At 44.2% G+C, this 26,092-nt stretch overlaps 1 protein-coding gene across 4 annotated transcripts in view; it reads right to left on the bottom strand.

Annotated features, from left to right (window-relative positions):
* The window catches only part of LOC135208023 (oxysterol-binding protein-related protein 1-like), a 186,896-nt gene that overhangs the window by 124,978 nt on the left and 35,826 nt on the right, over positions 1 to 26,092 (bottom strand). For all 4 annotated transcript variants that reach the window (XM_064240142.1, XM_064240148.1, XM_064240134.1 and 1 more), the window contains exons 2-5: positions 10,546 to 10,715; positions 9,956 to 10,116; positions 9,237 to 9,329; positions 521 to 625 (exon numbers count right to left, since the gene is read on the bottom strand). In XM_064240142.1, the coding sequence (XP_064096212.1) occupies positions 521 to 625; positions 9,237 to 9,329; positions 9,956 to 10,116; positions 10,546 to 10,672 (486 nt within the window). In that variant the 5' untranslated portion in view covers positions 10,673 to 10,715. The remainder of the gene's footprint in view (positions 1 to 520; positions 626 to 9,236; positions 9,330 to 9,955; positions 10,117 to 10,545; positions 10,716 to 26,092) is intronic.

Below are 26,092 nucleotides of genomic sequence, written 5' to 3'. Positions count from 1 at the left end.
ACAAAATATATTTTAAAACAATATGCTTAAGCAAGATGAAGAAAAGCAGTGAAAATTAATACATCATATTCACTAGGACCAAAGCGAAAAAATCAAATCAAATGACGAGGAAAAAGAATTACCTACATGGAATATATCTCACAGGGATTTCGAACACATGAAAGATATGGAGATTTCATATGTAGTCTTAAAATGACACATAATTTGTTACATCTTAGAGATGTAGTACAATAAAAGGCAAGTCTTTCTACAATCTCAGCATCTAGCCTGAAATACTAAGAGAAAGACAATGAAGCAAAGCATCCCTTATGAGAGCAACCGTAACTTACACAAGGATAAAAACACTTAGACATATCATACCACTAAAGCAATCATTCGCGGTTAAGACTGAGCAATGACCCTCAAAATTCAAGGTGTACTCTGGAGGCTTGCACACAAAATATTTCCTTACAATACATTATAATACATATTAAACATGAAAATACTGATACTATCCACGTCTAAAATCAAACCCCCTTACCAACTTCATGACTTCCTCTGACTTTCCCTCTCTTGCATAATGCAACAGACGTTCTTCTTTCCTCCTCTGTTCAGTCTTCTCTGCTGCAAGGATGAGTTTCTTGACCTAACAAGAAGAATTTAGAGCAAAGATAAGCATATCATATTCTGACACTGCAAAACAATTCAATGAAAACAGAATGAAAATGTATATGCTGAAGTAATTTGTGTACCTCTATGTAAAAAGGACATTAATTTACTTATACTATAATGTTTTTTTTAAAGGCCATATAAATGCTTAACAACAACGACAGAAATGAAATTTTCATTATTAAAATGAAGTTTTATTGTATACTTACCGAACAATTATAGAGCCGTGATTTCCACGAGCGGCAGGATACTAAATTCAAATTTAGCGCGTCGGCGTCGCCAACACTGGTGGTGATGACGTCATCTCCCTCCACTCGCGGGAGAACCAGTACAACTGCCCAGGTGAATCCAATTCTTTCTGCCCGTCCGTCCACCTAAGGGGAGGAGGGTGGGTATAATCATAATTGTTCGGTAAGTATACAATAAAACTTCATTTTAATAATGAAAATTTCATTTTTATTGTAGTGTCTTACCGAACAATTATAGAGCTGATTACACATTTATGGGAAGGTGGGATTCAGTGGACCACTAGTATTTTTAAATGGTTACATTTATTGCAATACCAGTAAACACTCAAGGTGTCTGTTGTACCTTACCTTGTAAGAGAGCTACAGCAGACTGTTACTGCCTCTGGTCGGTGCTCTTCTTACTATTGTAGAGGAATTGGAATTTGCCCAAAGTTAGCCTCTACAGGAGTGGAATCCTTCCGTATTGTCAAGCGAGTCAAGGCTGACTGACGGAGGATAGTAACAACAAAGATTCCCGCCCTTGCCTGGGCTAAGACCAGAAATTCAATCATACAAAACATTTGTCACCACACCAGTTTAAAAACATATATACCCAACCATTGTAAAATCTGACCTAACAGACTGGTGAGTATCCCAGGTACTCAGTACCCCAGCTTCCCTTGAACTCGACAACCTATTCAAGGTGAAAAGTTAGCATAGAGGTGACGACCCCTGTGCCGTTTCTCCCAACACCATGCCAGAAACCGCCACCGGACCTAACGTTTTACAATTCTCGAAAACCGTTTCTATCTCTTTGAGATAATGACTCGCAAAACCGAATTCGATCTCCAGAACGTCCTCTGAAGAATCGAAGCTAAAGATAAATTCTTTCTGAATGCTAAAGAAGTTGCCACTGCTCTAACCTCGTGAGCCTTTAACATCTCGAACGGAAAGAAAGTTTGTCGTTCTCGGACTGCGAGTGAGCTTCCCTGATAAGCTCTCTAATAAAGAACGATATAGCTTTCTTAGAAAGAGGACGAGAGGGATTTTTGAACCGAGGTCCAGAGCTTAGAAGATTGTCCTCTGATACCCTTAGTGGCAAACAGATTCTGCTTAATAGTGCGGCGCTGACTGACATAAGAGCTTTCTTCCTCCTCATGTCCAACCAAATCAGATAAGTTCCTTACCACAAAACTCCTCGGCCAGGGATTAGAAGGATTCTCATTTTTGGCTAGAAAGGTCAAAGATACCGAAAATACAGCATTGCCTTGAGAGAACCGACTCTTTTGTCTATAGCGTGCAATTCGCTGACACGCTTAGCAGAAGCTAGTGCAATAAGAAAGAGTGCCTTCTTAGTCAAGTTCCTGAGTGAAGCCGACTTCAAAGGCTCAACGGTGGTCCCCTTGATGAACTTAAGCACCACATCTAAGTTCCAAGCCACTGTATCTTGCGGGAGCTTAGTGGTTTCGAAGACCTAATGAGGTCCGACAGATCTGAAATGGAGGAAATCATCCAAACCTCGATGATCGAAAAACCGAAGAGAGCATGGCTCTATATCCTCTGATCGTCGAAGGAGCCAGTTTCTTAGAGTTCCTAAGAAATAGAAGCAAATCTGCTATTTCTGTTAAAGAGGTCGCAGAAGTAGAGACTTTAGCACTTCTACACCACTCTCTGAAGATCTCCACTTCCCTTGATAGAGTTTGTTAGAAGGATCTCTCCTACAACGAGCGATAGCTTCTGCAGCTCTTCTTGAAAATCCTTTCGCTCTGACAAGATTCCGGACAGTCTGAACCCTGTCAGAGCTAGAGCGGACAAGTTTTGGTGGAACCTCTTGAAGTGAGGTTGTTTGAGAAGCCACTTCTCTGGAGGAAGAAGTCTGGGGAAGTCTACTAAACAACTGGAGAAGGTCCGGGAACCACTCTTTCCTGGGCCAAAAGGGAGCGATTAACGTTAGCGTTACATTGCTGTGCGACATGAACTTGTTCAGCACCTCTCTTATTAGACCGAACGGAGGGAATGCATAAGCTTCCAGACCCGACCACTCCAACAGCATTGCGTCCACCGACCAAGCTAGAGGATCTGGGACTGGAGAACAAAAGAGAGGAAGACGGTTGTTCCTCGATGTCGCGAACAGGTCTATTGACGGTCGTCCCCAAAGGCGCAAAGTTTCTGACAAATCTTGTTGTCCAAAGTCCACTCCAGAGGTAACACTTGCTGTTGACGACTTAACTCGTCCGCCAGGACGTTCATCTTTCCCGGAACAAATCTCGGGACTAGCTGAACCTTCGCTTCGTTTGACCACAGGAGGAGATCCTTGGCTACTTCGTACAGAGAGAAAGACTGAGCTCCCCCCCTGTTTCCGCACGTACGAGAGAGCCGTGGAGTTGTCGGAATGCACTGCCACTACTCGGCCTTCTACTAAGCTCCGAAACTGTCTGAGCCCTAAGAAAATTGCTAACAGTTCCTTTACATTTATGTGGAACTTCTTCTCCTTCTCCGACCAAGCTCCTGAAGTCCGTTGATTTCCCAGTAGGGCTCCCCAACCTGTGTCCGATGCGTCGGAAAAGAACTGTAGGTTCGGGAGGATGGGTCGTAGATCTAACCCTTCTTCCAACCTTGCTCGAGAGAGCCACCACCTTAGGTCCTCTTTTATTTGATCTGTGACAGGAAAGGTAATCGAGTCTGGTTGTGTCTTCCTGCACCAAGAGGCTCTCAGGAAAAACTGCAGAGGTCTCATGTGCAGTCTTCCCAACGTCACAAATTTCTCCACTGACGTCAATTTGCCCAGGAGCCTCATCCACTGATTGGCAGAACTTACCTTTTTGTCCAAGAACTCCTGAACTGTCTCCAGACAGCCTTGAACCCTCTTCGGGGACAGAAAAGCCCGAAAAAACTTGAGCATTCAGAATCATCCCCAAATAAAGGATGCTCTGAGATGGAACCAACTGGGACTTCTGTTTGTTGACCAGAATTCCTAACTTTCTGGCAAGATCCAGAGTTGTTCCAAGGTCCTTCATGCACCGACTCTCTGATTCCGACCGGAGAAGCCAATCGTCCAGATAGAGGGAGATTCTTACTCCTAATATGTGTAGCCAGCTTCCTATCGGGGATAGAACCCTGGTGAAAACTTGAGGAGCGGTCGCTAGTCCGAAGCAAAGCGCCCGAAACTGAAACACCTTGCCTTCGAACATGAACCTCAGGTACTTCCGAGATTCGCGATGTATCGGAATGTGAAAATAAGCGTCTTGCATGTCCAGAGAGACCATCCAATCCCCGTCTGATGGACTCCAGAACCGACCGAGTGGTCTCCATATGAAATTTTGTTTTCTGGACATGCAAGTTCAGGGCGCTCACATCCAAAACCGGCCTCCAGCCCCCTGATGACTTGGGAACTACAAAAAGGCGATTGTAAAAGCCTGGAGGAAAATCCCCTTCTATCTGTTCTATCGCTTCTTTGAGAACAAGCGCTTCCACTTCTGCGGCTAGCGCCAGAAATTTGTCTGAGCCCGGAGAGTATGCCTGGAATTGGAATTAGGCCACAGGTGAGAGCGAGGGAGGTGAAACGAGAGGAATACGATAAGCCGAACTTGAGTACTTGCACTACCCAGGCTTCTGCTCCTCTGTTTTCCCATTCCTCCCAAAACAGAGCCAGCCTGGCTCCCACTGGTGCATGAAGAACCGAGCTTTCATTTGGAAGGTTTGTTAACCTTGGCCGAGGCCTTAGACTGAGGTCGCAAATTCGATTTCGGCCGAAAGAAGCGCTTGGGTTTTCTCCCTCGAAAAGGCGCTTGGGCCAGAGGAGAAACCGAAGGAACAGTCTCCACAGGAGCTTTAGGTCTCTTAGTAGACTGTGCCAGTAAATCCGAAGTAGATTTCTTATCTAGCGCAGACGAAATTGACAACACTACATTCGTCTGGAAAGAGGTTATCTTTCACAAAAGGAGCAAACAAGAGAGCAGACTTCTGTTGGGACGTAACCCTTTTAGAAGCAAAGGAGCACCAAAGTTGCCTTTTCTTAAGGGTACCAAAGGCGATGAGCGAAGCTAACTCATCCCATCCATCCCTAATGGATTTTGTCCGCACAGGACAGAACACCAATCCAATCCTCCGCTAACTCCTGGGAAAGAGAAGGACAGTCTTCGATCTTGGCCGCTAAAGCGCCAATAGTCCAATCAAGGAAGCTAAAGACTTCCAAAAGTTTAAATTGATTCTTTACAACGTGGTCCACTCAGGCGCTGTAAAGAAAACTTTCGCTGCGGCGAAAGCAGATCTTCTAGAGGAGTGATTAAACTGGAGAAGTCTCCCTGGGAGGAGGCAGAAACTCCCAGAGAAGGAGCTTCCCCAGTTATACTACCCTATACCTCTTACGAAGCAACTTAGAGGGAGGGTAAGCCAAAAAACGGGAGCCTTCCCTAAGTCTCTTTTCAATAAGACATCCATTTCTCCGTCTTTCAACGAATGTCTAACCGCTTTAGATAGAACAAGTTTTGGGAGGAGAGGGTCTGAAGTTTTCCTCCTCATCAAAAAAGTCGAAGTTGGGGAGCGCGGAGCCGCTTTCTCAAAATAATCGGATAAGATACCAGAAGAAAATCTAAGGAGACGTGAATAACACGAGAGGTGATGTGAATCCTCCTCCTCTACTTCTTCTTCATTCTCCGATACCGCCGAAGAAGTAGACGGAACTACAACCGGATCTGAAGGTTTCGAACCACCCTTGGACTCATTCATCCAGTTGGTTAACATCTCTAACTGCTTGCGCAAAGGCGCCAGAGACGAATCAAAAACAGTTAACGTAGGCTTGGAAGAGCCCTAATGTTCAGCAGGAGGCGGAAAAAAACTACTTGCGCCTCGCTCGGAGCCGCCGAAATTCGAGGCGAAACAGGCGCATCAGGCGTAAACAGACGAAAAAGCGCCTAAAGAAACACTTAGAACTGCTAGCTACAGCGCTAAAACCACAATCTCTACTAGTAGATGGAGCCGAAAAAGGCACAGATTGAGGCGACGAACGAGCCGCTAACGGCCGCGGCGCAAACCCTACTCTCAGGCTCCTTCTACCGCTTGACTGGAGGAGGCGAAGAATCGGCGCCTGAACGCCTCTTTAAGGGACGCGAAAACGGGCGAATCTCGCCAAGAGCGCCGCGCGACCGGAGACGATCGCTTGAATCATTCGAAAGGCGTCTGACCGCAACACCTTTCCAACGCTTAACCGAGCCCTGTTGAGGCGCAACAGGCTCAACAAGAGAGGCGCCTGTCTGTGGGCAAATCCCGTCGACTCCCTTGGACTTCCGGTATGGTCTTCCCTTCTCCCCGGTGCGGGGGAGCTGGACAGTGACCTTTGTCTAGGAGACGTGTCAGGACAGACAGACGCACCCTCAACTACACTCTTACCTGAGGTCGCTTTCTCCAAAAACGTCTTAACTGAATTACCAAGTTGCAAAACCGTATTCGCTAGTACCGAAAAATTTCTGATCTAACCTCGATTCCAGACTGGCAATGGTGTCGGAAGAAACTACACGGGAAGCCGGAGAAGTGGGATTAGTAGGAGGAATAGGAGGTGTAGTTAAAGGAGACATAACAATTTGAGGAGAAACAGAAGGAACAGATGCATCGCAAGACGAAGCAGAGCTAAGTCTACTTTCCCTAAGCGCTGCTTTTCTAATTCTGTCTTTAGCTAATTTCTCGAGTATGAACTAAAAAACTTCCATTGAGAATCAGTCCAATCACTAACACTCGTTACATGTTCGATCTGCTGAACAAACCTGTCCCCCCTACCTTAACACATTTAGTGTGAGAATCATATCAACTTGGATAATCTAGTTTTTACATCCTGAGATGCAAAACCTAACTCCCGACGGACTAGAATCCGACATGGCAAATGCCTAAATAAAAAAGCAAAATAACAACAACGCAAAAAAGAGTACTTCACAATTCCGAAGATCAATTCCACCACCAGAAAAAAAGCGAAGCAAAAGTCATCCAACCGCACCGACCACCGATGTTCACCGGACGCCGGCAGGAAAAGAATTGGATTCACCTGGGCTGGGCAGTTGTACCTGGTTCTCCCGCGAGTGGAGGGAGATGACGTCATCACCACCAGTGTTGGCGACGCCGACGCGCTAAATTTGAATTTAGTATCCTGCCGCTCGTGGAAATCACGGCTCTATAATTGTTCGGTAAGACACTACAATAAAACTGCTGTTTATAATACAGAGATAGGTGGTTGAATACTGCTCCTATTGCTTTTCTTACAATGGGATTGATATCCAATCATACATTCCATGCAGTGGGACTTTGCTGAGCAGATTTGGAATGCAACATACTATACTATGCATATGAAGTATAAGAAGCAAGCACAGGGGCATTATGTGTACCTATCTTTGGTTAGACCTAGAGGTTCTACGTAAAATATCAAATTGGGTCTATAATGCTTTTTTCCAATTGGATGCAACATCTCTTACATAGAAAGCTGTTAGTGCATGCTGTGCAGACTACTTTCCTTCTTGGAAAAATAACAAAAATTAGAATCTCATTCTCTCCTCTATAGAACAAACAACCTCAAAGGTTATTTGATTTTGACATCACTGCTTCCAAGGGCAATTCACTCTCATACAGCCTATGAGATAATGTAGAGATACTGGTCCTTCCTCCATGCTTCCTGTCTCTTCATGTCATCAACCAGTGACTACTTTACTACTTTTTTTATGGTTAGTCTAAGCCAGCTAAAAGTTCAGTGTCTCAAGATTCAGTGGAACTGCTGCCACGATGGAAGTTTCTCAACTTGAACATATGTCATTCCTGCATAAACTATGAATGATTTGAACTTCAACTTGTCAACTAATTCCATGACAATTAGCAAAGGTTTAGCACCATCTTCCTTACAAGGTATTTGTTTAGTGTCGATAAATATGCAAAATATGCTCTCAAATTCCATTAATCAAATACAATTAACCAAGATTGACTTGGTATCCCGTTTTTCCAAAAGTAACTAAGAACGTGTACCTCACATATACCAAAGAAAACCAGTGCTGTGATTGCAGTTTTTAATAATTTATCATAAAATATGACTACCAATATTATAATGAATAGCTAACTTGTGCAAATATAAAATAAGCACTGAATACATTATAAACATAATTAGAGTGCTTGTAACACTACCAATAACCAATGTTCAGTAGTATAGCTTGGTATGCATGTCAATTCAACTATTTACATAGCCAAGTTTTTGTATCACTCTATACATATCATAGTGTAATACAATTCAGTAACTCTGTTACAATTATATTCATAACACCTGCACTAATTATTACATTAAATTTTAATCCACAACCCTGCAGTATTTTCAAATTAAATTATCAAAACTAACATTGAATCATGATTTGTGTGGTGACCAAGACACATCTCTAACCTACTATACATGGGACATCATCAAAGACGTATTTATTTTCATCTACAATATAAAAGGCAAATTTTGTCTTCTAAAGGCACCTGACAGATCCAGTGTGCAAATGTATGGCATCCAAGTGTTCATTTCAATAAGCATAAAAATCTTCTGTGAGTAAGGCATATCAGTCAAACAACAAGCGAATGGAACAATGATAATGAGTCTTGCTCATGTACAAAAATGTAAGCATTGCTGTGTTAATGACAGAAAAAATAAATGAGGAAAATCACGGCGCCAACTCCCAACGAAGAAAAACACGGCACCTACTACCAATGATAACACCAGTTACAGTACCACACATCTCGGGTAACCAAAGCAGGTAATGAAAACTGTGACACATTGAGCAAGAAGCTTCCTCCAAAAAAGGATATAGCTAATGAAAGACTCAAAACTCCTTTCTTTACCTAAAACAGCCCCAATTTGAGCAGCGCAACAAAAGTAAAATAAAATACAAGGAGGTTTTCCCATTGTTATACCACTTCATAACTAATTCTGACTGGAATGAAGCTCCATTGTATTCATTAATGAGAAGTCCACTAAAAATGGGGACTGAAAAGCTAGCAAAAAGGAAAATATCACATAAAACCACCTATCCTTTTAACTGATATCACTATATGTAGCATAACCATTATCCTTCTAAACTAACTACAGCCATAAAAAAAGTGAGGTAATTAATATTGTACATAAATTAATTATTTTTTTTACTGCAGATAGAAATGAACCACTTTATGACTGGATCATCACTTACAATAGGTGATACAAGTAATACATTTCTGTAAAAAATTCTTTTCAACCAGATTAAAGGTCCAAGAACACAATTAAACTAACGCTACACTATCTGTTAAGCAGATATGCTGACCATCCTTGAATGACATATAACCTGAACCTGATAACAAAAAAGAAAAGAAAATGTAATTTACCTGAATATCACGAGGAAGGTCTGAAGGCCGCAGCCCATCGCCATTGATGGTTGAGACACTGGCACCATGTTCTAGCAGCAACAGAACTACATCCTTTAATGAGAAAATATAAACAATTCATGAGGAAATGCAACTTGGAATTACTGCACAATAAAAGTCATACCATATTTAACTAAACTTTGGGGCACTTCAAAAAACCTAACCTAAAATCAGAAACTTTTACATTACGTAATATTACCAATATATTCTTACGCACTCAAATCTAATACAGCACGGTGAAAATCTTTAAACACAATAGACAGGTACAAACAATCTAATCGCAAAAGAAGCATAACCTCTGAGATGAAGGTTAAAGCCCATGTTTATTATTAAAATCTCTCTTACCATGCAATAATAAAACTGGTATTTTTTCATCACTAAATTATGTCCTCCAAGTCATACAAGATTTTAAGGTGAACCAATAAAAATATTTCACTACACAATTACACATACAGTAATTGTAATATACTTTATAAATCTAAAAAAAATTCATCATCACTCATCTTCAGCATTTAGTATTTACTAAGAAATCCAACTGGGGAGAAAATGAATGTCTGAAATACATGAAACAAATGAACTGCCAAATTTGATCTCATAAACTAAAATCTAACACAAGGAGCAAACAGATAACCACACCCTATTAGGCCAAGTTGATTTCCATGATTTAGAAGCCTACTCACTTCTCTATTTGTAAGTGCTGCTTTATGTAAAGGTGTATCGCCAGCATCATTTAATTCATCAATTGCTGCGCCATGTCTTAGCAAAGTTTCCACACAGTCTTTGTGTCCAAAGTAACTTGACAGATGTAATGGAGTCCATCCTTGGTTGATTTTTGTTTTCCCTAAAAAATAAGATTGCTTTTACAGTATAAAAAATGAAAATAATTAATAATAATACATACATACTTTCCTTTGGAAGAATACACGACACAGTCAATGGGACATGTTCTGGTAAATGCACATTCATCACGCATCATGTCTTAGGTCATATTCACCTCGGTTACACTTGCTAAAGTTCAATTGGATGGAAATGTCAAAACCTATAAATAAAGGCATTTCCAATTTTTAAACAATGTTGAAAAACACTGCATGAAGAACTAGAGAGGCATCTAACCCTATCAAATTATAGGATAAAGAGTCTAACAATGTATTCAACTGCCAAACAAGGTGTCAAAGAAGCAATGGGGAAGCATAACATAAACAAAAACATAATGTGTTGTAATATACTAAATTATTTATAATATACACGATATTAATTTCCTATTTCCTACCTTTGCAGCTGATATCGAGGTTAACTTTCCCATCCTGTCGAGCCTGCAAAATCTCTTCCAAAGTTTTACAATCTCCATTTCGGGCGCTGCGTAGCAGCAGGTCCTCAAACTGCTCCAGATCTCCCATTGCTCATAACTATGCATATACCCTATGGGCACAACCAACAAACCTGTAGAAAGGGTAAATCTTAATAGTATACAAATTGGCATTAACACCGTTCATTCCAGGGCATGAGATAAAATTCAATCTTAAAATTTTCACAGCAATAATTTAGGTTAAGATATCCTGTTGCTTATAAAATAATGACTGCATTACAAAATAAATCATCTGAGAAGGTGGTAACTGAAAGTGGAACATAAAATTTAGACCATGGGACATGCACTGGGACCTATCAGTCATTCAGTGAAAATAATATTGAAACAATTGTCAGCAGAGGGTGAAAAAACTTAAGTATATCTCAGTTTAACCAGACCACTGAGCTGATTAACAACTCTCCTAGGGCTGGCCCGAAGGATTAGCTATTTTTACACGGCTAGGAACCAATTGGTTACCTAGCAACAGGACCTACAGCTTGTTGTGGGATCCGAACCACATTATATCGAGAAATGAATTTCTAATCACTAGAAATAAATTCCTCTGATTCCATGTTGGGGGCATTGAACTCGCGACTACCGAGTTGGTAGGCGAGCACGTAAACCACTCGTCCAACGTGGGACTGGCAGAGGGTGGAAAATAAGATAGAAGAAAGAGAATATGAACTGAGGTATGGTAAAAGAAATGATCAGGGTTGCAGCTTAGGGATGAAGGGATGCTGCAAAGAACCTTGAGTAACACCTTAAGTGCACCGCATGAGATGCAATGACAACACAACCCCACTAGGAGGAGAGAAGCTGGTAATTGAACAACTTCCATATAAATTATGTAACAAACTTTACTTAATTTACACGCCTCATTGCAAGCGGAAGCAAAAGGAATTCTTTTCAAAACTCAAGGTACTTAAAATGATATTGTTATGATACAATAAAGTTTCAACATACTTACCTGGCAGATATATACTTAGCTATAGACTCCGTCGTCCCCGACAGAAATTCAAATTTCGCGGCACTCGCTACAGGTAGGTCAGGTGATCTACCTCCCTGCTCTGGGTGGCAGGACTAGGAACCATTCCCGTTTTCTATCAGATTTTCTCTTCCACCTGTCTCCTGCGGGGAGGCTGGGTGGGCCATCAATCGTATATATCTGCCAGGTAAGTATGTTTGAAACTTTATTGTATCATAACAATGAAATTGTTAAGATACAATAAAGTTTTACACATACTTACCTGGCAGATATATACTTAGCTAATGTCTCTAACGTCCGACAGAATTCAAAACTCGCGGCACACGCTAACAGGTAGGTCAGGTGATCACCCCCTCCCTACCGCCGCGCTGGGTGGCGGTAATAGGAATCATTCCCGTTTTCTGACAGATTTTTTCTTCCCCCTATCTCCTGAGGGGAGGCTGGGTGGGCCATTAAACGCATATATCTGCCAGGTAAGTATGTGTAAAACTTTATTGTATCTTAACAATTTCATTTTTACACATGCAACTTACCCGGCAGATATATACTTGGCTGATTGGCACCCTTGGAGGAGGGTAAGAGATAGTTACTCAATATAAATAGCAATTCAAAAAACAGGGAAAACAACTTTTGTTGTAGGTACTATAAATAAACTTAAATACCTTGATTCCTACCTTATTGGGCAGAAGACTTCATGAATACTGTCTATGAGTCTGCTTGCCTCAAGAGTTCCAGTGAGGATGAGACCTGTCCACTGAGAACTCTTCTGGATCATGTCAATGGGGGCTAGCCCGCTTACCTTCGACAGAGCCTTAATTTCGGATCGTACCAAATGGGGCCTATCCCCACTTAACATGGTAGAGCCTTCACCTTTGTCATATCAACGGGGACTAACCCTCTTACAAGACAGAGCCTAGGTCCAAACCATTACAAGGAGCATGAAATAACCAATCTCGACCACCTGACCACACTACTTTGTTATAAACTACGATTTGAAAGTGGTACTTTTCCCTGACCACTTTCAATCGACCATAAAAAACAACACCACAAGATTAAAATTCCTAATCTATCTAAACTAAGCAATATTGGTTTCAGCCCCCTGTCCCAGCACCGAATCCGCAGATACGTAAGGTCCGAGAGAGAAGCACTTATCATAAGTCACACGTACATCTCTCAAATAATTAGATGCAAACACAGAATTGCATCTCCAATATGTGGATCCAATTAAGTCCTGCAACGACATATTCTTGTGAAAAGCTAAGGAGGTGGCCATGGCTCTGACCTCATGTGCTTTAACTCTCATCTGTCCGAGATGTTCCTCTTCACAGGAAGTATGTGCTTCTATAATAATATCTCTGATAAAGAATGCCTGTGCATTCTTCGACATCGTTCTTCTCGGATCTCTTACTGAGCACCAAAGGCTCTCCGAGTTTTCCTCCATTTGCTTTTTTCCTCTCTAGATAGAACTTGAGGCTCCCTTACCGGACACAAGGTTCTCTCTATCTCTCTCCCTACTAGGGAAGTCAATCCTTTAACTTCAAACGTCCTTGGCCAAGGCTTAGAAGGATTCTCATTTTTGGCTAAAAAAGGGGGTTAAATGAACACACTGCAGAATCCTTCCTGAAGCCCACTGTGCCTTCTAAAGCCTGGAGTTCACTTATTCTTTTAGCTGATGCTAATGCAAAGAGGAAAATAGATTTCCTAGTCAAATCCCTAAAATGTTATTGTCATGATACAATAAAGTTTTATGCATACTTACCTGGCAGATATATACTTAGCTATAGACTCCGTCGTCCCTGATAGAAATTCGAATTTCGCGACACACTCTACAGGTAGGTCAGGTGATCTACCGCCCCGCCGCTGGTGGCGGGAATAGGAATCATTCCCATTTTCTAAGACAGATTTTCTCTTCCACCTGTCTCCTGAGGGGAGGTCGGGTGGGCCATACACCGTATATATCTGCCAGGTAAGTATGCATAAAACTTTATTGTATCATGACAATAACATTTCTGGGCTCAGCTCGTGTCGCTGCGCGAAATATCCTTTAATCTATTATTTCTTGGGTAAATGTACTAACACATACCAGAGAATAAATAAAATAAAGAAAAAGGTCAGTATAACTGACTCGCTCACCCTCCAAGAGGGTGTCGGTATGAACACTAGGCGAGTGAGACCACTACCACGAGCCAAATACCAATAGAAATCTCCCACAACAAAAACCCTCCATGAGGAGAGCCGACCCACAGAGTGAGCAGCTCGTACTACTACTACTCCATCCCCATGCTGCCGACTGCTGCGCCTCTGGTGGCCATCCTTTTCAGTTAGCGCACACGAGTCAGACGTGATATTTTTCTCTCTGTGTTTTTTTGTGCCCTTTCGTTGGATTTATCTATGATGGAGCGTGCAGCTATTGCAGCAGCTAAGTTAAGTACTCAGTATTTATGGTTAGTTGGTTGGTTTTTTCCGGCCCTCAGTCAGTATTTGCCGTTTTTTAGGTATAAATACGAACTCGGGGTCGGAAGCATGGCAGCATGGTTCTGCCGCGTGGTGGGTTCGTTCTCGGTCTCCCATACCTAGAACATCCCCTTATCTATGTACGCTCTATATTTATTATCCTTTTTACTTAGGGTACTGTCTACTCGGTTTGTCATGCATGCATGTCTTTTACCTTATGTAGGCTTACTTCTTTCCAGACCCTAGTCCCCGGCTCTTAGTATCGGCCTCTGACTAGCTTTGAGTGGTAGACTTTCCTTCGGGTTAGTCGTACACTCCTGGATTTTTTCTCCTACTATATTGTTTTACTTTCTTTTATTTTATTTTATTATACCATGTATTTTTGTTGTGAGCTATGTTAGTTAGGCGTCTGGCTTAGCCTAGGTCCTGGCTCCTTGAGCCTATGTTACCGCTCATGCAGTTCGGTTGCTTCCCTATAGCATCTTCCGCTGATCAGTCGGTTTTTTGGCCCAGTAGGTCTCCATGCTACCGCTTTTCAGTTCAGTTGCTTCCCGATAGCATCTCTCTGATCAGTTGGTTGGTCCTAGGCTTAGTTATCTTATTTTAGTCTTACCGCCTCGTGGTCACTACGCGATCACGAGACAGCCAAGACGCCTGCCCAGTCTTCCCCCCCCCCCCTCCCCCCTCCTCCCGCTCTTCCATAGAGTCGGGGGAGGGTGGGTCGGTCTGCCCACGCTCGCTCCACATACCCGAGCATGCCTCCCTCTCTCCCCCCAGGCGGAGGGCCAGGGAGACGGGACAGACCCTGACTGGACGTGACCCTCTCCGGCTTCTCGTCCGCCCCGGTGGTGATGTGGTGGGGGGTCTGGCCTTTTCCCCCCATCCGTTGCTTCCTTGTCGCTCCGGTTCGCTCGAGCCTGTATGTCTCCTCGCTCTTCCCGACCTTGCTAGGACTCCTTTCCTGATCGGAGTCCTGGCATCCAGCGGGAAGATGTTAGTCCACCTAGTAGAGTGGACCGGAACATACAGTGGGTCCCTGCTAACCTTACCGCATTGCTGAGTTACTAAACTCCGCCACGCACTGGACTTGGTCCGGTTCGTTTGTGTTTTAGGTTTAAGCGTTATTAGATTAACTATAAGTTTATCTTAAGTACCTTAAACCTTTTCCCCCCCTCCCTTACATGTCTTACCGGATATCTCCGGGATTATAGCCTATTCAGGCGAGGCAGGGGGGGGTTATGCCCAAATTTTTTTCCGAGCTCCGGCATGCAACGGAGTTCTTCTGTCCTTTAGCCTGTAAGTGTTATTCTTTAAGATACTCATGTATCTTCCCACTTACAGGCCACCAACTGTGAGTGCATCCGGCTGCCGCCAGCACTTCAGGACCCATGTGGACACGAAGTTTGCCGGTCCCATGCTCCATGCGCGACGCTGCACGGGACATCCAGGTCTGGTACCATGAAACGTGTACCATATGTTACGAATCTGTGAGCAGCTTTTAGAAGGGTGAGTATCCCACTACCGGTAGCTGCTCCGCTTCCGTTTAGTGCTTAAGTTTTCATCATCCCACTTTAACTTAAGGCATCTAAGTTTAAGTTTATAATTTAAGTTTTAGTTTTAAGTGATTCTTAAATCTAATCTACGCCCCTCTCTTCCAGGCGCCAGCAGTGAAGGATACCGCACTGGCAACCCTGCGGGCCTGGGTCGCGGTTTTTGGGAAGAACGCCGCCAAGGGTAGCCCTACATCTTAGAGAAGCGGTTGGCGCTGTTAATCTCCCCGGAGGCAAGGCGACAGGATACGTCGACCCAGTAGAGGCGGCCCCTACTATCGCCTTCATCCAACAACAGCTGGCTGCCTCATTAACTGATCAAGACCAGGATATCTCCACGGACGTCGCGACTCTAGATATTAATGTGGAACCTATGGTAGGTGTAGACGACCTGTTGGTCGAGGTAAGTAGGTGGACACCCAAGGGTCACCCTTGGGTGTAACTGTTTTCTTCTACTCCTGCAACCTCTCCTCCATTCCAAGGCTTTACAGGTGATGAATTATATACTCCTCCTGACGCTTCGGTTAGACCTAAGGTCAAGGGTCAAGCAGTGAAATCCTTGACTAAGGCGTCGTCGTCGTCTAAGAAGTCGGCTTCGGCATCATTCCTCCTCACGTAAGTCTCCGGCTACGAATCCCGGAGCAGACAGGTCTAAAGCTTCTAGCTCCGGCTCTAAGTCCTCGAGGAGTAAATCCTCCAGAGAGAGATCTCGCACTCCGGCAGAGTCACCAGTTCCGCTACCCTTGGTTCCGATTCAGAGCCACCCCTCCACCTCCGCAGCAGCTCCGGCCTTGGACTCCAATGCTGGCCTGTTGCAACAGGTGGGCGACCTGGTTGGGGTCCCTAAAGAGTAGCATGGAACAAATGATCTCTGTCTGTCGGATAGGATTACTTCCCAAGACTCCATTATAGCCGGACTGAGAGAAGCCCTCTAGCCTCTCCTCCACTTTCCAATACGAGTGGAACTCAGCTTCCTCCGTATGACTCGCTACCTCCGTTCTCGATGAACAATCCATGGAGAGTAGCGTCATACGCCCCCTTCCAAGACGGTCTCATTTCCATACCGGAATTCGGAACTCGAAGGATAGAGGACTTCGAGTTCTTCCCGGAAGACCTCCAGCCTCCGTTCATAGGCTACGCAAGGCTTACAGCTTCAGCCATGGTACGGGATGATAGGTACCAAAGGAGACAGTCCTCTATTCACGAGACCAGGCTCAGAGAGAATGGTCTCAGATGTTTTAGAGGACATGGATTGTTCTCCATACCAGGATACAACCTTTCAAGAGTCCCTTTAACCATTTTCACATGGATGAGAGTACCCCGCTCCCGTTCCTGACAAAGATCGCGAGGTCTACCATCCCAGCGGCCCAGAAGGGGAACCCATGCCTCAATTGAAGGAAGCAGATCCCACATCTCCGTTGCTCCCCTCAGCCGGAGAATTGTGGGAGGACTTGCCAAACACCTTCTCAGCTGGCAAACTCAAACCGGACTGTGCTATGGAGCAGTTTGGTGAAAAGCTACCCAGGCTCCCAGATGGTCTTATTCAGGCTGAATTTGACGCGAAATCGCGATTAGCCATACTATTAACTCTATGGCTATGTCCGAGGTAGCAACCATAGCTTTATGGCTCAGAACCACTTTTTAAGCTCATGACCAAAGCCCTGACTCAAACGGTACAGTCGGATATGTTTGAGTTTGCCACTGCTAGAACGAATTGTAGAAGCATGTCCTACAAGAGGCAACCATTCGACATGAGCCGAATAGGTTACTCTCGTCTAACATCTGGGAGCAGATCTCTTCCCGAAGCTATGGTGAAGGAAGTCCCAGTCAGAGGCTACGAGGCTGAACCAGAGCCTTAAGGACCGTTGGGGCCTTACGGCTAAGAGGAGACAAGACCTAACACCTAAAGGTAAGGGACAGAGGAAACCTAGGCGTTTCCATCCTTACCAGAAAAAGCAGCCACGCTTTCCTCAGCAAGTTTCCAGCGGTGCCCTTAGTGCAAACAGCCTAACCTTCACCTCTAAGGCTCAATCACAGCCAATTTATGTGATATCCCCTCAGCCTCAGCCCTCCACCTCTTACGCCATCTCTCCAGCTTACAATCAAGCCTTCGAGAGTCAAGCTTCACAGAAGTATGACCGCTCGGGTAAGGGAGGCAGAGGTAAGCGTTCCTTTCGTGGGAGAGGATCGGGAGGCCCCTTTAACAGGGGAAAGCACTTCAAGAGGAGGCCGAGGCGGTTACCAGAAACCAATGAAGAACTTCAGGTAGGAGGAGGCTGTTTCATTTCGCCACCGGTGGAACTTCAGCGAATGGGCTCAGAGCATAGTGTCAAAAGGCCTGGGTTGGAGCTGGTTGACGAACCCACCTCCATCCAGACCTTTCCGTCAACTTCCTTCCAAAGAATTGACAGAGTACGCAGAGGACCTTCTTCAGAAAGGAGCTATAGCGAGAGTCAAGAGATTAAAATTTCAAGGTCGCTTGTTCAGCGTGCCAAAGAAAGGCTCACAAAAAAGAAGGGTAATCTTAGACTTGTCCCGCTTAAACTTAGCCATCCGCTGCGACAAGTTCAAGATGCTCACGATCTCACAGGTGCGGACCTTACTTCCCCGGTGGGCCGTCACCACCTCTATCGATCTTACAGACGCCTACTATCATATCCCTATTGCAAGACACTTCCGTCCGTATCTGGGTTTCAAGATAGGAGACCAGGCATTCTCCTTCAAGGTAGTTCCCTTCGGACTCAACGTGGCACCCAGGGTGTTTCACGAAACTAGCGGAAGCGGTAGTGCAACAACTCAGATCACAAGGGATTATGGTAGTAGCGTATCTCGACGATTGGTTGATCTGGGCTTCAACAGTCGAGGAATGCACAGAGCTACACTGAAAGTGATTCAGTTCCTGGAATATCTAGGCTTCAAGATAAACAGGATCAAGTCAAGACTCACTCCAGAGTCAGACTTTCAGTGGCTGGGCATTCATGGAATCTATCCTCCCATACTCTGTCGATTCCATCAACCAAAAGGAAAGAAATAGCGAAGTCAGTCAAGCAATTTCTCTTAAGTCACAAACTGGCGTCAAGGAGAGCTCAGGAGAGGATCCTGGGTTCTCTCCAGTTTGCATCAGTGACGAACGTCTTAATGAAAGCCAAACTGAAAGACCTAACCAGAATCTGGCGCTCACGAGCAAATGTCAGGGCCAGGGACAAACTATCCTCAGTCCCTCTGATTCTAAAGAATCGTCTTCGGCCGTGGGCGAAAGTCAAGAATTTGTCAGTGTCGTACCCCTTCAGTTCCCTCCACCAGGGATTACCCTCCACACAGACGCGTCCTTAAGCGGTTGGGGAGGGTATTCACAGGTCCAAAAGGTTCAAGGAACTTGGTCACCTCAGTTCAGTCAGTTCCATATAAACGTACTGGAGGCAATGGCAGTGTTCTTGACTCTAAAAAGGTTGCGCCCACCAAGTACTCCACATAAAGCTAGTTCTGGACAGCGCAGTGGTAGTACATTGTATAAACAGAGGAGGCTCCAAGTCACGTCATCTAAATCATGTGATGGTAGCCATCTTCTCCCTGGCAGACAAGTTCAGTTGGCATCTCTCCTCCACTCACATAGCTGGAGTGAGAAACGTCATAGGCAGACGCGTGTTATCCCGATCAGTGCCCTAGAGTCGGAATGGTCACTGACAACAGTTTTTCGTTCCAATGGATCTTCAGAGTCCCAGGGCTACAGGTGGATTCTCTTCGCATCTCAAGCGAATCACAAAACTTCCCTGTTATGTAGCCCCCAACCTTGGACCCTCTTGGCCTATGCCACGGACGCCCTGGCTCTAGACTGGAACAACTGGAAGAAGATTTATGTCTTTCCCCCCGTTGAATCTTCTTATGAAAGTTTTAAACAAACTCAGGACGTTCAAGGGTCAAGTGGCTCTAGTAGCCCCAGACTGGCCGAAGAGCAATTGGTATCCCCTAATTCTGGAGCTGGGCCTTCGTCCTCTTCGGATCCCCAATCCCAAGCTCTCCCAGTCAGTACAAACGAAGACTGTGTTCGCTTCCTCAGGGATTCTCAAAACCCTAACTTTATGGATTTCATGAAGTTTGCGGCAAAAAGAGATGCGAATATTGACCCTCAGAATATTCTCTTCTTTGGAATCCGATAAAAGGGGATTCAACTTTGAGACAGTACGATGCTGCTGTCAAAAAGTTAGCAATCTTTCCTGAGAGAATCTGATATTAGAATCATGACAGTTAATTCAGCTATATCCTTTTTTCAGATCCTTATTTGAAAAGGTTTAGCAGCTAGCACGATTACGACAAACAAGTCAGCCTTGAAAAAGATATTTCAATTTGGGTTCAACATAGACTTGACGGATTCCTACTTCTCGTCTATTCCTAAGGCATGTGCTAGACTTAGACCTTCTGTAAGGCCTACGTCAGTTTCATGGTTCTTAAACGATGTTCTAAAACTGGCTTCAGAAACCGACAATGACACATGCTCGTTTATAATGCTCTTAAGGAAAACCCTGTTTTTATTAAGCTTAGCTTCAGGAGCAAGAATTTCAGAACTGTCGGCTTTTTATCCAGAGGATTCCGGATCATATTCAATTCCTTCCCACAGGGGAAGTACTACTTTCTCCGGAACGTAGCTTTTTAGCAAAGAATGAAGATCCTTTGATGAGGTGGGAACCTTGGAAGGTACTACCCCTTCCACAAGATGTATCTCTTTGCCCAGTTACAACCTTACGAGCCTTTCTGTCCAGGACCTCCTCATCCTCATCGGGTCCCCTCTTTAAGAGGGAAAAAGGTGGTACTTTATCCATTAAAGGCATCAGGCAGCAAATCCTGTACTTTATTAAACAAGCCAATCCTGACTCTTTCCCGAAAGCACATGATGTTAGGGCAGTAGCCACCTCAATTAATTATTTCCAACACATGAATTTCGATGAGTTGAAAAGTATACCGATGGAAATCGCCGACAGTGTTCAAACGCCATTACCTTAAGTCCTTGGAAGCTCTGAAATTTCAGCAGTAGCAGCGGGAAACATAGTTTCCCCTGATTCTAGTTAATTTGTAGTAGAAGATTCAGTCCTCCTTTTCTACCTGCTTCACCCAACAGTTCGTCTATTCCTACCGTGTTCATTTACATTCACCTGGTGTCTTAGCTGCTTTTATGATTAGTAGTGGGTGCCCCTTAGTTTTTGCTAGGGACACTCACAGATGATTATGGATTTGATCTCATGGATGTTACCCCTTATTTTTATGCTAGGGGATACATCTCATTTATAATGGTTACGGGTTTTGTATATTAAGTCATATGCATTCCTTATATTATCATTGTTGTTTAATTTGTTCATTTGACTACTCTAATTGCTATTATATTTTTTGATACATGCCTTTACACAGATACCCATTTTGTTACATGTAAGCCATTTACCTCTGTACATATGTAAATTACCTTATGATAAGAAACATGTTTAGAATTAAGGGTAATTTAAGCATATTTCTATTTTGTATCACTGTGTATTTGTATCTTTTTAGCAATTATATTCCTTTTATATTTACTTTATTTTTTATTTGAGACCTATTCTGATTTATTTTATTACTTTTGTTTACAATCTTGTGCTATTTCTCTGGTACGATTTCGCGCAGCGACACGAGGCTGAGCCCAGAAAAGGGATTTTGACGTAAGGAAAAATCTATTTCTGGGCGATTGGCTCGTCCGCCAGCGAAATCCCACCCTACCCATCCCTTCGCCCAGATTGTCTGCTAACTTCAGGATGGCCACCAGAGGCGCAGCAGTCGGCAGCATGGGATGGAGTAGTAGTAGTACGAGCTGCTCACTCTGTGGGTCGGCTCTCCTCATGGAGGGTTTTTGTTGTGGGAGATTTCTATTGGTATTTGGCTCGTGGTAGTGGTCTCACTCGCCTAGTGTTCATACCGACACCCTCTTGGAGGGTGAGCGAGTCAGTTATACTGACCTTTTCTTATTTATTTATCTGGTATGTGTTAGTACATTTACCCAAGAAATAATAGATTAAAGGATATTTCGCTGGCGACACGAGCCAATCGCCCAGAAATAGATTTTTCCTTACGTCAAAATCCCTTTTTTATGCATTCAACTTACCTGTCAGATATATACTTAGCTGATTGGCACCTTTGGCGGAGGGTAAGAGACAGCTAATCTACTGAAATAGACAGGAAACAAAATATGTTGTAGGTAATAAAATTAAAAACCTTGATTCCTACCTGTGTTAGCGAAAGACTTCATGGCTACTGCCTAGGAGCCCGTATCGCTTCAAGAGCCTCAGCGAGGTAGTGACCTCATGCTAAGAGTTCTTGATGGTCTGTTACAGGGGTCTTACCCACTTACGCTTCAGAACCTTAGGATCTTTGTTCAATGGGGTCCTATCCACGTACATGACAAAACACCTTGCCTATTGGCATGATCATAGAGCACGACACTAATCCGATCACCTGATCCTCATTGGGGTTAGTACTAAGATTGAAGAGTCATCCCCGAACATCCTTTCAAGCAACCCACAACTCAACAACAATATTAAAACTAATTATTAAAATATTAAAAACAAATTTAAGGATCAGCGTCTGCTCCATTTCCCAGCATAGTATCCGCTGATACATAAGGTCCAAGAGCGAAACATTTATCGTATGTTATTCTAACATCCTTTAAATAGTGGGATGCAAATACTGAATTGCACCTCCAATAAGTTGCTGCTAAAATGTTTCTCATGGACATATCTTCGCAAAAGAAAGGGAAGAATTGCACCACAGCCCAGACTTCGTGAGCTTTCACTCTCAGCAGCTTTAAAGAGTTCTCTTGGCAACTTCCTATGAGCTTCGGTAATCACATTTCTGACAAGAATGCCAGTGCGTTCTTTGACATAGGTCTCTTGGGGTTTCTTACCGAGCACCAAAGACCTTGTCGACATTCCTGAAGCTGTGTTCTTTTCTAAATAAACATTTTAAGGTCCCTGACTGGGCAAAGGGACCGATCCAACTCTCTTCCTACCAGAGAAGAGAGTCCCTTGACTTTGAAACTTCTAGGCCAAGGTTTAGAAAGGGTTCTCATTCTTTGCTAGGAAAAGATCCTGGAAAGAAATGACAGCCGAGTCTTTTCTAAATCCCACCCGAGAGTCCAAAGCATGCAATTCACTGATCCTCTTAGCAGTTGCGAGAGCCAACAGGAATATGCATTTGCTAGTAAGATCTCTGAATGAGATTTTATCTATAGGTTCGAACCTGTCCGACATCAAGAACTTTAGGACAACGTCCAGGTTCCAACTCGGGGGAATCAACGATCTTAATTTCGTAGTCTCGAAAGACCTGATGAGATCATGAAGATCCTTATTATTCTCGAGATTCAGCCCTCTGTTTCTAAAAACAGCTGAGAGCATGCTCCTATATCCCTTGATAGTTGATAAGGCGAATTTGGATTCTTCTCTTAAGGAGGAGAAAATCCGCGATTTCGGTTACAGAGGTTTATTGGAAAGGACAGCTTTCTTCGACCTACACATCTACGGAAAACTTCCCACTTTCGATTGGTAGACCCCGCAAGGGTTAGAGGCTCTGCGGGCTCTAGCAATTGAAGTTGCCACTTTCTTTGAAAAGCCTCTCGCTCTGACCAGTCTTTCGATAGTCGAAAGGCAGTCAGGGAGAGACTTTGGATGTTTTTGTGGAACCTCTCGAAGTGGGGTTGTCTGAGCAGATCTGTCCTGTCTGGTAGAGATCTGGGGAAGTCCACCGTCCATTCCAGTACCTCTGTGAACCAGATTCGGGAAGGCCAAAAGGGAGCAATTAGAGTCATTCTCATTCCCTCCGATGCCACAAATTTCCTTACTACTTCCCCCAGCAATTTGAAGGGGGGAAAGGCGTATGCGTTTATGCCTTACCAATCCATGAGGAAGGCATCGATCGCTGTGGCTCTGGGATCTTCTTCTATCGAGCAGAAGTTGTCTATTTTCCTGGAGAGGAACGTGGCAAACAGGTCGATCTGGGGTCTCCCCCAGAGTGACCATATTTGTCTGCAGACTCCTGAGTGGAGCATCCACTCTGTCGGGAGAACCTGGTTCTTTCTGCTCAACCTGTCTGCCCTTAGGTTTTTTACTCCTTGGACAAACCTTGTACGCAGAATAATGCCCCGTTCCTCTGTCCAGGTTAATAGAGCTCTCGCTATTTCGTTCAGAGAGAAAGAGTGAGTGCCCCCTTGATTCCGGATGTAAGCCAGAGCTGTGGTGTTGTCGGAATTGACTTGAACTACCACCCCTCTGACTTCCGCTTCGAAGTATTCCAGGGCTAGATGAATTGCCAGGAGTTCCTTCGCATTGATGTGCAGAGTAGTTTGTTGTCTTAATTGTCTTTTGGCTCATTGCGCCGGGTTGGCGCTCGTGATTCCTTGCGCCAAGCTGGCGCTTCTGGCGCATTTCGGCAGGGTGGCGCTTCTGGCGCATTTCGGCAGGGTGGCGCTTCTGGCGCATCTGGCGCCTCTGGCGCTTCTGGCGCATATGGCGCATCTGGCGCTTCTGGCTCTTCTGACTCGTATGGAGTCTCAAACGCATTCTGGCTCACTTGCGCCAGGTTGGCGTTTTGGCGCATTCTTCATACTCCTCAGAGTATAAGCCGAAACTTTCGTTTCTTCTTTCCTTCCCTTCGTCTTCTTTATAGGAAGGAAAGAGTCCTTTCTCCTGGGAGTCTCCTTAGTAAAAACTCCTACTAAGGCCGAAAGTTGCTCCTGCACATTTAGGATAATTTTCGCAGCCGCATTCTCTTTTTCCTTCCCTGATTCAGGTGAGGGATGTCTAGAAGCGGAAGGAAACTCCGATTTCCGTTTAGGAACCAATCTCCTTTTCTTCTTCTCACAAGGTGATAGATCGGAGAAAAGCTCAGGGCTTGAATCCAAAGTTGGAGCCTTCCAACTTCTCTTTAAGGGGCATGACAGTTCATCAGAACTCCATCCCCTTACATTCGGTGAAGAATCTGACGAAGAAAAACACTTCTTTAGGATGCTTTTTCGATAGCGAATACCTTGGCAGTTCGGGTCGTCACAGAATCTGCCGACGGGGGACGCCTGATCGGGTTTTCTGGGGATTGGGGGATTTCCCATAACCTCCTGTAAACGGCCTTTTGACATTCCCTTCTCCTCTGGGACCTGTGAGCTTGGAAGAGGTCTAGGCCTGGGAGCGAGATGAAGCTGATCAGACGCACCCTCCACTGCTCTAGGGACACTTAATTCACTAGCACTGTGCTTACCTTTCAACGTCAGCATTTGACGTTCCATCCTTTGTAGCGCAGCTTTAAGATCTGCAATTTCCGTTGCCGGATTTGCAGTCTTAGTACTAGAGGAAGAAGATACAGGTTTAGGGTTAGGTGTTAATTTAATAGGCTCGTTAGAGCGAGACCTACTTACGCTTCTGGAGGAAGCCTTCCTAGCCCTATCCATATCTAATTTCCTTAAATATGAATTTAAATTCTTCCATTCTTCCTCATTCATATTTACACATTCATCACAGGTGTTAGAAATTGAACATTCATTCCTTCTACACCCCTTACAAACTGTGTGAGGGTCTACCGAAGCTTTCGGTAGCCTCACCATGCATCCCTCATTTACACACTGTCTTCTAACCGTAAAGCTAGAATCTGACATCATGAGAAATATCCAAAACCAAGCCCAAAAAACAGTCCACGAAAGAGTATGCCAAACCAAAGATCCAATACGTCACCAAAATAACCGGCTTAGAAGATCAATAGCGATGAAAAAACACGAAAATCAAATCAGGAGTAACAACAACAATGTTGCTGTCACGGCCGATAGAGAAAATCTGTCTTAGAAAACGGGAATGATTCCTATTCCCGCCACCAGCGGCGGGGCGGTAGATCACCTGACCTACCTGTAGAGTGTGCCGCGAAATTCGAATTTCTATCGGGGACGACGGAGTCTATAGCAAGTATATATCTGACAGGCAAGTTGAATGCATAAAACGATGAGTTATTGGGAGGTTCAAATTTATCTGACATAAGAAATCTTAACACCACATCCAGGTTCCAGCTGGGTGGTCTAGCTGTCTTGGACTTCGAGGTTTCGAATGATTTAATCAAATCGTGTAGGTCCTTGTCCTCCGTGATGTTTAGTCCTGTATGTCTAAAGACCAAGGAAAGCATACTTTTATAACCTTTTATGGTCGAGACTGCAAGGTTACATTTCAGTCTCAAATACAACAGGAAATCTGCTATTTCCGTCACAGAGGTACTGGAAGAGGATACATTCTGATTCCTGGCCCACCTTCGGAAAACTTCCCACTTCGACTGGTACACGCGTATAGTTGAAGGTCTTCTGGCTCTTGCAATTGCCTTTGCAGCCGCGCGTGAAAACCCCTTCGCTCTGACGAGTCCTTCGACAGTCTGAAGGCAGTCAGACCGAGCGCGGGGAGGTTTTTGTGGTATCTGTCGAAGTGGGGCTGTCTGAGAAGATCGT

This window comes from Macrobrachium nipponense, chromosome 11 (assembly GCF_015104395.2).
Source record: "Macrobrachium nipponense isolate FS-2020 chromosome 11, ASM1510439v2, whole genome shotgun sequence".
Lineage (NCBI taxonomy): Eukaryota > Metazoa > Arthropoda > Malacostraca > Decapoda > Palaemonidae > Macrobrachium > Macrobrachium nipponense.
The sequence above is the reverse complement of the archived record's forward strand: the minus strand, read 5'-3'. Positions and strand labels throughout refer to the sequence as shown.